Source organism: Budorcas taxicolor, chromosome 18 (genome assembly GCF_023091745.1).
Source record: "Budorcas taxicolor isolate Tak-1 chromosome 18, Takin1.1, whole genome shotgun sequence".
NCBI lineage: Eukaryota > Metazoa > Chordata > Mammalia > Artiodactyla > Bovidae > Budorcas > Budorcas taxicolor.
Genome location: NC_068927.1, coordinates 57,063,276 through 57,076,078, shown reverse-complemented (window position 1 = coordinate 57,076,078; position 12,803 = coordinate 57,063,276). Strand labels below are relative to the sequence as shown.

Genomic DNA, 12,803 nt, shown 5'->3' with positions numbered 1-12,803 from the left:
AATGAATGAAGGGACAGAACCTACGCCTCAAAACTGTTGGACTGTGTAGAATGATGGTAAGGCTGGAGTCAGACATTCCTGGGTTTGAATTTTGACTCCATCACTCTCTACCTGTAACCTTGGCACAAAGCCTTACCCTCTCTCTGAGCCTCAGGTTTCTAACCTAGAAATGGAGATAATTGCTTTTTAGGTACCTTGAGGGCTTGAAGCAGTAATCCTTCTTGGGTGATAGTTATTATTTTGGCTGTTAGGTGGTGGCTTGTTATAACACTTGGGGAAGAACCTGTTTAACAAGTTATGTGGTGATTGGTTAAAAGTGTGAGATTTGAAGAAAACAGTGCCATTGCTGTGTGACTTTGGCAAGTGATTCCACCTCTCCGAGCCTCCCCTTCTTCCCTAAAATGAGAACAAACAATATCCACCACATGGAGTCTTATAGAGTTCAATAAAAATGTTTGCCTAGTGTTTTCTTAGCACTGGCTGACAGGTGTGGACCCTGCTGACTTTATTAGTATGATTTCATTCTTTCATTTTTTTTCTTTTTTTGTTATTTTTCATTTTATTTCTTCAGTACTTGTTTATTTACCTTTTTTGAGGAAGATAATTTTGTAAAACCTAAAATAATTTTAAAAACTGTTTTATAGTATAGTTGTAACATACATAAAGTGCTAAATTCTAAGTTATGGGTCAACTAAGCTTTTAATAGAGTAATACAGTAATGAAACCACCCATATAAAAAAAGAGAATATTGCCTGCAGCCCAGAAGTCTTCACATTTCCTCCTAATCATTGCCCCTCCAAAGATGACCACCCTTAATTTATAGCCTCTTTTGCTCAACATTATAAAATCCCTCCTATGGCAGTTGGTCATTCATTTCACTGTTGTATAATATTCCATTCTATGAATATGCCACGATTGAACCATTTTACTCTCAATGGACACTGGTTGTGTCTGCTTTTTGGCAATTATGAATACTGTTTAAAAATTTTATTTATTTGTTTATTCCTGTGCTGGATCTTTGTTACTGCATGGGCTTTTCTCCAGTTGGGATGAGCGGGGGCTAATCTCCATTCTAAGTGCTAGGGCTTCTCATCGCAGTGGCTTCTCTTGTTGCAGAGTATAGGCTCTAGGTGCACAGGCTTCAGTAGTTGCAGTTCCTGGGCTTTAGAGCACGGACTCAATAGTCGTGATGCATAGGCTTAATTGCTCTGCAGCACGTGGGATCTTCCCAAACCCGGGATTGAACCTGTGTCTCCTGCATTGGTAGGCTGATTCTTTACCACTGAGCCACCAGGGAAGCCATGAATAGTGTTACTATGAATTATTTATTTAGATTTTCTTTAATTACTCTCAGTAATGTATCATAGTTTCCTGTTTAGAGATCTAGCAAATCTTTTGTTAGGTTTATTCTTAGGTATTTTGCTTGTTCTGCTGATTCAAATCATATTTTTAAAAATTTCAGTAAAAATCTTTTTGTTCATAATGTTTAGGGATATAATTGATTTTTGTATGTTAATATTATATACAGTGAAGGGTAGCAGAATATATTACTCCCAAAATATCCCGCTATGACATAAGGATCGTTTTGAGCCGAAGACAGTCGAGAAACAGATATAAAAATGGTCTCTGCCCTTCTCTATTTGCCTAAAAGCTGGATATAAGTTGTTCCTTTTTTTTTTCTGCCATGCCTTCTGGCTTGTGGGATACCTTAGTTCCCTGATCAGGGATGGAACCCAGATCCACAGCAGTGAAAGCGCTGAATCCTAACCACTAGACCACCAGGAAATGCCCTGTATTTTCTCTCCTTATTCAGCGTGATTCATCTAGATTTTTTTTTTTGAGTTTATTATTTTTGGCTGCACAGGATGTGGGATCTTCATCCCCCAGGCAGGGATTCAGCTTTTGCCCCCTGCATTCACAGTGTGGAGTCTTCCACTGAAAGTGTGGACTTCCACTGGACCACAAGGGAAGCCCCCAGTCTAGATATTGTCTCCCGATCTGTTTCCCATTGTGTCTCATCTGCTGTGAAACTCATCTACTGATTTTTTAATTTATAAGTTCTAAAATATACATTGGATTCCATTTCCCTCTCCCCTCTCTTTTATTCTATTTTCCCCTCTCTTTTAGATTCTAGTTTTCTGATGAAATTCTCCATCTTTTCATCTATTTTTTGAACTTATTCATCATAGTTACTTTAAAACCTGTGTCTTAATGTTAGTATCGGGATCACATGTGGATGCATACTTCAACTGTTCTGCAGACAAACATCTGTTTCCCCAGATGCCAGATGTGGTTAAGGTTTATGGCATCTTTATGGACTGGGGGCTTCCCAGGTGGCCCTAGTGGTAAAAAACCCACCTGCCAATGCATGAGACTTAAAAGATGTGGGTTTGATCCCTGGGTTTGGAAGATTCCCTGGAGGAGGAAATGGCAACCCACTCTTGTATTTTTGCCTGGGAAATCCCATGGAGAGAGGAACCTGGCGGGCTACAGTCTGTGGGATCACAGAGTTGGACACGACTGAGCAACTTAGCATGCATGTATGGCCTGCTAGGAGGAGCAGACTTGTCAGAACATTCTACCTAATCAAAATAAGTAGATACATCTCCTACAACCCAGCAATTCTTTTGCTGATTAGAGCCCCCCCCCTCCATCCTGTCCTTCCTCTGGACCACAAAGGGGCTTATATACTAGTGTTTGCTGCTGCTTCTGTGCTGCGCTTAGTCATATCTGGCTCTTTGCCACCCCATGGTCTGTAGCCCACCAGGTTCCTCTGTCCATGGAATTTTCCAGGCAAGAAATACTGGAGTGGGTTGCCATTTTCTTCTCCAGGGGATCTTCCCAACCCAATGCTCTAACCTGTGTCTCTTCTTCCTCCTGCATTAGCAGGTGGATTCTTTCAACAATGCACCACCTGGGAAGCCCCAGGAAACTCTCTGCTGCTGCTGCGGCGGCTGCTGCTGCTGCTGCTAAGTCGCTTCAGTCGTGTCCGACTCTGTGCAACCCCATAGACGGAAGCCCACCAGATTTCCCCATCCCTGGGATTCTCCAGGCAAGAGCACTGGTTGCCATTTCCTTCTTCAATGCATGAAAGTGAAAAGTGAAAGGGAAGTCGCTCAGTCATGTCCGACTCTTAGCGATCCCGTGGACTGCAGCCTATCAGGCTCCTCCGTCCATGGGATTTTCCAGGCAAGAGTACTGGAGTGGGGTGCCATTGCCTTCTCCGAGGAAGCTCTCTACCAGTGTTTATTGTAGCATTATTTGTAATGGTGGGAAATCAGAGGCAACTCAGGTGTGGATCACTGAGAGGGTGGCGAGATTGACCATGGAATCTTATTCAATGGATTGGGTGGATTTTGGATGCACCAGTGCAATATGGAGGCATCTTAAAGATGGTATTGAGGGACTTCCCTGGCGGTCTGGTGGTTAAGACTCTGTGCTTCCACTGCAGGGGGTGAGGGTTCATTCTCTGGGGAATTAAGATCCCACATGTTCCACAATTCGACCAAGAAAATAAATAAAGATGGTACTGAAAAGAAAAAAGGCCCACCAGAATGATGTAATACCACCAACATAAACTGAAAATTTTTGATGTTCAGTGGCTCAGCCTTGTCCAGCTCTTTGTAACTCCATGGACTGCAGCACATTAGGCTTCCCTGTCCTTCACTACCTCCTGGAGTTTGCTCAAACTCATGTCCATTGAGTCGGTGATGCCATCCAACTCTCATCCTCCATCGTCCCCTTCTCTTCGTATCCTCAATCTTTTCCATCATCAGGGTCTTTTCCAGTGAAAATTAAAGATACATGCGTCAAAAGGAATTGTATTAAATAAGACTACTTATTGTTAGGAACTGAAATGTGTCCCCCGAAATTTCATATGTTGAAGCCCTTACTGCTGGTATCTCAGAATTCTATCGTATTTGGAGAAAAGATCTATAAAGAGATAATTAAGATGATGGGACTTCCTTGGAGGTCCAGGAGGTCCAGTGGTTAAGAATTTGCCATATAGTGTAGGAGATGGAGTTCGATCTCTGTTCGAGGAACTAAGATCCCATATGCCTCGCAGCCAAAAATATCAAAGCTTAAAACAGAAGCAATGTCGTAACAAACCCAATGAAGACTTTAAAAATGGTCCACATTAGAAAAAAAAATCTGAAAAAGAATTATTAAGATGAGTTCTCACGACCTCCTGGTAGTCCAGTGGTCAAGACTCTGTGCTCTCAATATAGGGGGGTGCTGGGGTTCAATCCCTGGCCAGCTAGATCCCAGATGCCACAGCTAAAGATCCCACATGCCACAACTAAGACCCCTCAAAACCAAAGAAATAAATATTTTTCTTTTTAAAAAAGAGAGGAGTTCTCTAGGGTGGGCCCTAATCCAATATGACTGATGTCCTTATAAGAGGAGGAAATTTGGACACAGATGTGTGCATGCATGGGAAAAGACCACATGAAGATACAAAGATGGCTGCCTACAAGTCAGGGAGGGAGGCCTGAGAAGACATGATACCTGTCAACACCTTGATCTCCGACTTCCAGCCCCAGAACTGTAATAAAATAAATATCTCTTGTTTAAGTCACCCAAATCTGTGGTATTTTCTTAGGGCAGTCCTAGCTGACTGATATACCAAAAATACACTTACCAAAAATACACGTTAAACACAAATAGTTGTCAATGGTGGGAAAGGGAATGGGACTGGGGGTGGGTTGGGGAGAGAAGGTATGGAAAGGCCATTCAGGTTTTGATATTCTTCATGAAGACATACTGATGCTTATTTGGGATAATAAAAGAAAATCTATTTTTCCCCCCAAAAGAAAGTTCTCTTTTATTTACACACACACATTGCTAGTTTCCTGAATGTGCTGAGTCTCTGGGCAGGGTGATTCCAACTGGAACCTGGACTTTGAGGGGGGAGGGAAACACACGTTGTGTCTGCCTCCCCTGCAGGACCCAGCACCTAAAGACCCAGATGTGCCTTCTCAACGGTGCGTCTGGAGGGAGGTGTTCTGGAGGGAATAGGAGTTGCTCTGAGGATTTGGAGGGAGTGGGCAAGGTGGACAGGGTGCCCAAGACAGGGACTGTGAGTTTCCAGGTGGCTGAGGCAGCCAGCCTAGCTCTCAAAGATGGAGTCTGAAGTGACAGGCATGGAGGGACAGACAGAGGCACGAAGGGAAAGAGAAACAGAGCGAGTCAAGATGGAGTCAGCATGTGATTTGAGAGGGAAGGAGAAGATAAAAATGAGGAATTAAGACATCTCTGGTGGTCTAGAGGTTAAGACTGTGCACTTCCAATGCAGGGCACATGGGTTTGATCTCTAGCCTGGGAACCAAGATCCAACACTGTGTGGCATGGCCAGGAAAAAAAAAAAAGATGAGAGTGGAAACAAATGGTGTAGATGTGAGATGGAAGTGCACATGCATAGTTGGGGGCTGGAGGTGACAGTCTGGACATGCAGTGGGCAGAATAATGGCTTTTCCCAAAGATGCCGTGCTGTGCTTAGTCGCTCAGTGGTGTCCAACCCTTTTCGACCCCGTGGACTGTAGCCTGCCAGGCTCCTCTGTCCATGGGATTCTCCAGGCAAGAATACTGGAGTGGGTTGTCATGCCCTCCTCCAGGGGATCTTCCCACAACCCAGGGATTGAACCCAGGTCTCGCATATTGCAGGTGGATTCTTTACCGTTTGAGCCACCAGGGAAGCCCAAGAATACTAGAATGGTTAGCCTATCCCTTCTCCAAGGGCTCTTTCAGACCCAGGAATCGAACCAGGATCTACTGCAGGCAGATTCTTTTACCAGCTGAGCTCTCAGGGAAGCCCCCTCCCCCAAAGATGGCCCCCCTCTAATTCCTGGAACCTGTTTCATATGTTGTCCAGGCGGGCCCAATCCAGTCCTGTGAGTCCTTCAAGGCAAAACACTCCTGCTAGAAGAGGAGGAGGAAGGCATAAGGGAGATGGGGCAGAAGGGAAACTCAGAGAAAATTTTTGCGTATTTTTGTGAGATTTGAGGTGTGGGATCCACATACAAGAACTGGAGAGAGACCTCCAGGAGCTAAGAGTGGATGGCCCAGAAGACAGCCAAGGAAGTAGGGACCTCAGTTGAACCTTCAGGGGACTTGATTGTGCCAACAACCTGAATGATCTCAGAAACACAGGCATCCCGGGGCCTCAGGTAAGAATCCTGCTGGCTAATACCTTGATGTTGCCTTTGTGAGACCTGCACAGAGGACCAGCCCAGCCATCCTGGATTTCTGAACTATGGGTTACTGAGAGGATACATTTGCACTGTTTTAAGTAGCTAGGTTTGTGTGGCAGTGATAGGAAGCTAATGGAGAGTGGACAGAAAGGACTGGAGTAAGAGTTGGGAGCCTGAGGGCAAGCAGAGCAGGCGGTAACAGAGATGGAAGCCGAGGGTACAGGTGGGACAAACGTGACAGCGGAGATGACAGAGTTGCTCAGTCAGAAGACAGATGGCGTCCGAATGAGGGAACAACCTGGGGACACTGGCAAGAAGTTAGAGCTCAGCCAGAGGCCATGCCCAAAGCTAGACTTGGTTGGCTGAGGCCTGGGGACAGATCCCAAAAGGAGACAGTGCTACTGGAAAAAAGGTTTAATTTCCATATGGTGCTGGGGTCTGGTGGAGGGTACAAGCAGGCTTCCCCGGTCCCCACCCCTACAGCTGCTGGGAAGGCCTGAGGATGTACAGGAAGTGGGTCTTCCGGGCGGGCAGCCTGGAGTGAGAGGAGCTCTGCACGCTCTCTTCCAGTCCGTCCTCGCGGGTCCCCTCTCGGAGCCCATCCCGGATGGCCTGCAGACGGTGTCGCTTCTCACTGAGCCAGTGGCCGCCCTCCTGGGTATCCTGGTGGGACCTCCGCCGCGGCAGCTTCATGATCCAGAAGGCCACTCGGGGATGGGGCTCCGGGTGGAAGCTGTCCACGGCCTTTGGGACCGGCGCCAGGGCCTCCTTCTCCTCTATCTTAGGAACCTGGTGAAGGGGAGGACAAGGAGACCCTATCAAACTTCAAGGGTCAGCCTCAGGATGCGCCCCTGGCCTACTCAACCCACTCTGCCATCTAGGGAATACTTCGGGAATTACAGAGTTGACCAAAAAGTTTGTTTGGGTTGCTCTATAGACTTAGCAGCAGCATAGAAGTCTGTTAGTCACTCAGTCGTGTCCTTACTCTTTAGGACTCCATGGACTGTAGCTCACCAGGCTCTTCTGTCCATGGGATTTCCCAGGCAAGAATACTGGAGTGGGTTGTCAGTCCCTTCTCCGGGGGAATCTCCCCCCAACCCCCCCCCAAGGATCAAACCCAGGTCTCTGGCATTGCAGACAGATTCTTTATTGTCTGAGCCACCAGGAAAGCCCTTTTCATACAAGCTTATGGACAAACCCAAACTTTTGGGCCAGTCCAATAAAGCTCACTTTGCCTTATTTACAAAGGACTTGCGTTTTAGAATTAAAAATACTCTGATGTTTATAATATATTCTGGGTTTGAAAACACATTTTGGAGGTTTCAAAACCACTTCCAGACTAAGCATCCCCCTGAGGTTTAGAAAGTAATCTGAAATATACAAAGCTCTTTGGGATTAATGAATCATGACCATAGTTGCAATGGGTGATCCTGGATCAAAATTGATTGAATCCTGGATCAAAAATCATATGAGCTCTTGTGGACAGCTTTCAGTCCAGCAGAGACATGTCAGTGTCTGTTTGGTCCTTGTGACTCAAAGTGAGGGCTGCGGACTCACAGCATCAGCATCACTATGCAAATGAGCAGTCCTCCGCCAACCACCTACTGAATCAGAGTCTGTGTTTCAGTCCCTTGAGGTTTAGGAAGCCGTATAGGAGATGGTTACACATTGAATTGTAATTCCCTGCTCTCCAATTCATGTGTTGAGGTCCATTAAGACCCTAGTACAGGGGTCCTTAACCTCTGACATCTCATGCTTGATGATCTGAGGTGGAACTGAAGTAATAATAGTAGAAATAAAATGTACAATAAATGTGCTTCACTCGTCTTCCAAACCACCCGCACCCTGGTCTCTGGAAAAACTGTCTTCCATGAAACTCGTCCGTGGTGCCAAAGAGGTTGCCCTAGTAGCTCAGAATGTGACCTCTTTGCATATAAGATCACTGTAGTTTTCATTAGGTAAGATGAGGTCATTAGAGTGGGCTTTAATCTAACACGACCAGTTTCTTATGAAAAAGGGAAATATGGACTTAGAAATGCACAGAGAACCACATGCGAAGATAAAGACAGATGGGGTTGATGCATCTACACACCAACAACACTAAGTAACTGTCAGTAAACCACCAGAAGCTAGGGCAGAGGCAAAGAACAGGGTCTCCCTCACAGCCCTCAGTAGGAATCAACCTTGCTGACACCTTGATCTTGGACACCTAGCCTCCAGAACTATGAGAAATGCACGTCTGTTGTTAAAGCCACCCAATCTGGGAGACTGTTATGCAGCCCTAGAAAACAAATACGGAGATAATTGACGTGTGTGTGTGTGTGTGTATGTGCTGGGTCGATCACTCGCGTCCGACTCTTTGTGACCCCATTATTATAGTCTGCCAGGCTCCTCTGTCCATGGGATTTCCCAGGCAAGAATTTTGGAGTGGGTTTCCATTTCCTCCTCCAAGGGTTCTTCCTGAGCCAGGGATTGAACCAGAATCTCTTGAGTCTCCTGCACTGGCAGATGGATTCTTTACCACTGAGCCACCTGGGAAGCCCCGAGATAATGGATATCAATGTAACGTTTCTTGGGTGTAAAAATGGAACTGTGGTCATGGAGGTGAATGTGTCATTCTTAGGAGGTATCTGCTGAAGGGTTTAGGGGTGAAGTGTCGTGATGTCAATCATTTACTGTCATATGGTTCAAAAATAAAAAGGTAAGAGTCTGTCTGGTAAAATGTTATACAGGTAGTGAATCAGGTCAAGGAGATATTTTTGGTTGTCACAGCTGGAGGGGGTGTGGGCGCCTCTTCTGTCCAGCGGTAGAGGCAAGGATGCTGTTAAACATTGTATAGTGAACAGGACAGCCCCCACAACAAAAAAATTACATGGCCCCAAATACCAACAGTGACGCTGTTGAGAAACCCTGCTCTGTGGAAAAGGGGATACAGGTTTATTGTACTTTTTTTTTTTTTAACTTTTCTGTAGATTTGAAATTTTTAAAGTAAAAAACTGGGAGTGTGTGTGGGAGAACCATGTGGGTTTACTAAGCACTTGAGGGTTCTTAAACCTTTTTAGGTTCAAAAAAGAAGCACTTTGTGATCAGAATTGCTCTTAGAGGTTTACAAAAGTGAGATGAACAAAGGATTGGGGATTCATAAAGAACTGAGGAATTATTTTAAAAAATCACATTCTGACGTTTACAAGGGAGAGATTTACCAAGCTCTTTGGGACAGCTTAAAAAATACTTGGAGGTTTGAGTACTTTGAGGTACTCAAAACACTCTTTGAGGTTTATGAGGGTGAATCTTATTTGGAGAAAAATGCACTTTGGTTTACAAAATCCTCTGGGGTTTAAAGTAAGAGAGGATGTATCTCTGAGGTTGTAAACCTCATTTCCGAAAGCTGGTTAGTCCCTTTTGACAGATGACAAAACTGAGGCCCAGAGAGAGGAAGTCCAGCACAGAGGGAGTGGGATCTATCATTTCTTGCTAAACTACAGAAAATGTTTTGGCTTGGACACTTTGCCAGGGGTGTGTCCTAACCTTCCAGTCACCCTTCAAACTCCCCTCTCCTGGCTCAATGGATGCCACCACCTTTTCAGAGATCACCACCTCTCCTGTCTTGTTGTCGGTCACCTGTGAGGACAGGAGGAGAGAGTGAGAACAAAACTGCCTTCCTCCTTTGCCTTCTTCACCCCCACTTCTGCCAGATACTGCAACATGAGGGATCGTGGGGATACTCCAGGAGGGACTTCCTGGCATAGGCACCTTGTCAATCTGGAGGTGGCTGGAGAGAGTGTTGTTTCCCAGCCTGCGCTCCTGGTTCTCTTCTTGGTGGTAGTTCCTAGGGAGGCCCCGGAAGTCCATAGGGGCAGAGAAGAAGCTGTCCATGCCCCGCAGCAGGTCATCCTGGGCCAGAGGAGGAATCAGTGAGCTGTGGAAACTCCAGACTCCCCAGGACACCTGGAGCCTTGTTAGGGTCCCCCTCCATCGTCTGACCCTGAGGGCCTAACTCAGTCACCTCCTGCCCCCATATGTCCCATCACCTTTCTATTCCTGCCCCTCATTTGTCTTCTGTCTCTCTGTCCCTATTGCCCTCTCCTGTCTCCCTCCCTCTCTTCCTGTCTCTCGGTCTTTCCATCCATCTTTCTGCCCCTTGACTCTCTCTCTCCTTGTCTTATCTTTCTACCTGGCCACAATCCCTCTCCCACTCTTTCTTCTCTGAACTCTTTCCACCTCTTAGTCACCATCTGTCACCCCTGTTCCTCTCTTCTCTGCACCTCTTCTTTCCCCCAACCCAGGCCACCGCTTACTTTCAGGAAAAGCCGTGTGAAGCCTTGGAGTAGACTCTGAAGACCTAGAAAACCTGAGGAGCTCTCCTGGACGTCACCATCGCGGATCGGGGCTGCAGTGGAGGGGGGCACCGAGGCAGAGGAGAGCAGCAGCAACTGGAATATCTGGTGCCACATGGCGGGGCGGGCCGGGAGGCTGCGGCGAAGAGAGGGGTCAGAGCTTCCCCTTCCCTCGACAAGGACACTTCCCTACCCCTGGTCCGGAAACTCCTCAGACTCCGGCCATTTGCCCCCTCCCCTTACCTAGCAGCAGCAGCAGCAGCCTTACCTTCTACTCCAACCTCCCCAGTCCAGTCCGGTCCCTCCCCTCCCCCCAGACCCGGCTCTTCAGGGCTCGGTCTCACACAACGGATCTATCTCATTTCTTTCCTTCTCCCACATTCGTATCCAGATCTCATTCCTCCTCACCTTCTCCCACGCCCCGCCCCTTCTTCTGGGCCCCGCCTTTATACTAGACCACAGCGCGGTCACCGGACTCAAGACTCCCGCCGTCCACGGACTGTTAAATCCAAACAGTTCTGTTCTCGAGCCCAGGTCAGATACTGGAGCGTTGGAGGGGCTCCGCGAGCCTTGGACCCGCCCCTATTGTCTGACCACGCCCCATCTGCTTACCTCACCCCTGAGGCCGGCCCGCTATTGGGTAGTCTCACCCTTGAGGTAGGAGCCACGCCCCTTAAGCCAGAGCCGGGCATTGATTTCAAATTCACACCCCCACAGTCAGACCGCGTCCCTGTCGGCTGACCTCTGCTCTGCAGACTCAGTGTGGCCCGTATTCTCTGATCCTGGCCATCGTGCTGGAGTCTCGCTCCAGTCGAAGGTGGCCCCGCCCCTGACTTAGGGCCACGCCCCACACCTAGGCCACGCCTCTGTGCCCTGGATCTTGTCCCTAGAGCCCTCAGTTCCATTCCTAGGCTTCCTCTGCTCTTGAAATACAGGTATCCGAACAGTCTTTCTGATTCCCCCACTGCTTAGTTTTGTATCTATCTTTGAAAGCTTCTCCTTGTCCCTTCTCGTCTTCTTTAGGTTTTGAAACGATTAATGCGCTCAACAGAGGGCAATGTAGGGATGCTGAACTCTACGGTTCCACCAAAAAATTCCTCCCTAGAAACCCTAAAAACAGCCTTATGTCCCACCTTACAGGGAACCCGGAACCTGGGATCCCTTCTTCCTCAGGACATGAGATTCTTGATCCAGCCCCTCTAGTCTAGTCACTCATCTTTAAGGGATATAATTAAGGGACTCTCATCTCTCTCCTCCGGCAGCCAACGCTGTCTCCTGGTCCTGGGACAACGGCCACCTCTAGTCCACTAGTGCATGTGGATGCGGGAGTCTGCATCTTCGTGAACTTCCAATAAACTCCCAGTCGTCTTGCCCAAGACCCTTAGCTCTGATGAGGTCACAAGGAGGCCAATCAATCAGGAGAAACCAATGGAAATCAATAAGAAACCCATCTCCATACTTCTATCCTCAAAAATACACTTGAGGTTGAACAGAGAAGATTCTTTTGTGTTTCTATTAATATCAGTCACTTCCACATCTGCAACACACAAACTACACTGGAGGGTGGCTGGGAGGCCAGGGCCCCAGACCCTTGCTCCTCCAAATTCAGGAATCTTAGCCCCCAGTCTCCTCTTCCTTCAGTCCCAGGTTTCCGGGCCCCCATCAATTCTCCCTCAGACCCAGGTGTCCAGACCCTCCATTCCCCTCCTCTCTCATGGATCCAAGCATCAGAATTCTCACAGGCCCCAGCTAGACTTCACCTCTCTTTGGCCAAAGCGAAAATCCTCCCCGAAACTGTCACCGTAGGATCCCCCTTCCCGCTGTCCGGCGCCGGGACCCGCCCCCCCCTCCGGTCCCTCCCACTTTTCCCAAACAAAGCTCCCGGGCAACTTTCTCCCTCGCAGCCCCGCCCGCCCGCGGCTCCCCAGCCCCAGGCCGGGAGGTAGGTAGGAAGGCGCCGGCGGGAGTCGGGGATCGTGCTTTGGGGTGTGTGAGTTCGAGTGGGAAGTTACACCTTACGAGTTGAGGTGTTCGTGGGACGGTCTCTGAATTGCTTGCCGCCTTCTTTAGGCCGGGGGGCAGGAATTTGCGCTCTTGACCGAGTCTAAGTGTGGAGTTGCAACTTTCGCCAGAGTTGGAGTGTCTGTTGATGTGTCTGAGTTTGGGAGTGTGCGCCTGGGAGTAAGGGCTGGGGACGCTGGGGGGTGTGAGTGTCTGTGGAGGTGTCGGTTTCAAGTGAGAAAGGGCCCCATGCTTGTTTCTGACCGAATTGGTT

At 47.8% G+C, this 12,803-nt stretch overlaps 1 protein-coding gene across 4 annotated transcripts; it reads right to left on the bottom strand.

The window, feature by feature from the left end:
* Nucleotides 1-6,668: 6,668 nt before the first annotated feature.
* On the bottom strand, nt 6,669-11,314 carry DKKL1 (dickkopf like acrosomal protein 1). Of its 4 annotated transcripts, none has more exons than XM_052656504.1 (5): nt 11,271-11,314; nt 10,490-10,664; nt 9,945-10,085; nt 9,720-9,812; nt 6,669-6,980 (listed from the first exon to the last, which is right to left on the bottom strand). In XM_052656504.1, the coding sequence occupies exons 2-5, from the start codon at nt 10,643-10,645 to the stop codon at nt 6,669-6,671; spliced, it is 702 nt and encodes a 233-aa protein (XP_052512464.1). In that variant the 5' UTR covers nt 10,646-10,664; nt 11,271-11,314. The 4 variants fall into 4 exon arrangements, with proteins under 4 accessions (XP_052512464.1, XP_052512463.1, XP_052512465.1 ...); XM_052656503.1 differs by lacking the exon at nt 11,271-11,314 and adding an exon at nt 10,937-11,069; XM_052656505.1 differs by lacking the exon at nt 11,271-11,314 and adding an exon at nt 10,797-10,870.
* Nucleotides 11,315-12,803: the final 1,489 nt, after the last annotated feature.

Bases quoted from the DNA above. Each gene is read 5' to 3' on its own strand.
- DKKL1 (XM_052656504.1), bottom strand. From the start codon at position 10,645: ATGTGGCACCAGATATTCCAGTTGCTGCTGCTCTCCTCTGCCTCGGTG. The intron at 10,086-10,489 runs GTAAGCGGTGGC...CCTCTGGCCCAG, and splicing joins TCACACGGCTTTTCCTGAAA to GATGACCTGCTGCGGGGCAT. The intron at 6,981-9,719 runs GTTAGGACACAC...CCCCTTCACCAG, and splicing joins GTTTGAAGGGTGACTGGAAG to GTTCCTAAGATAGAGGAGAA.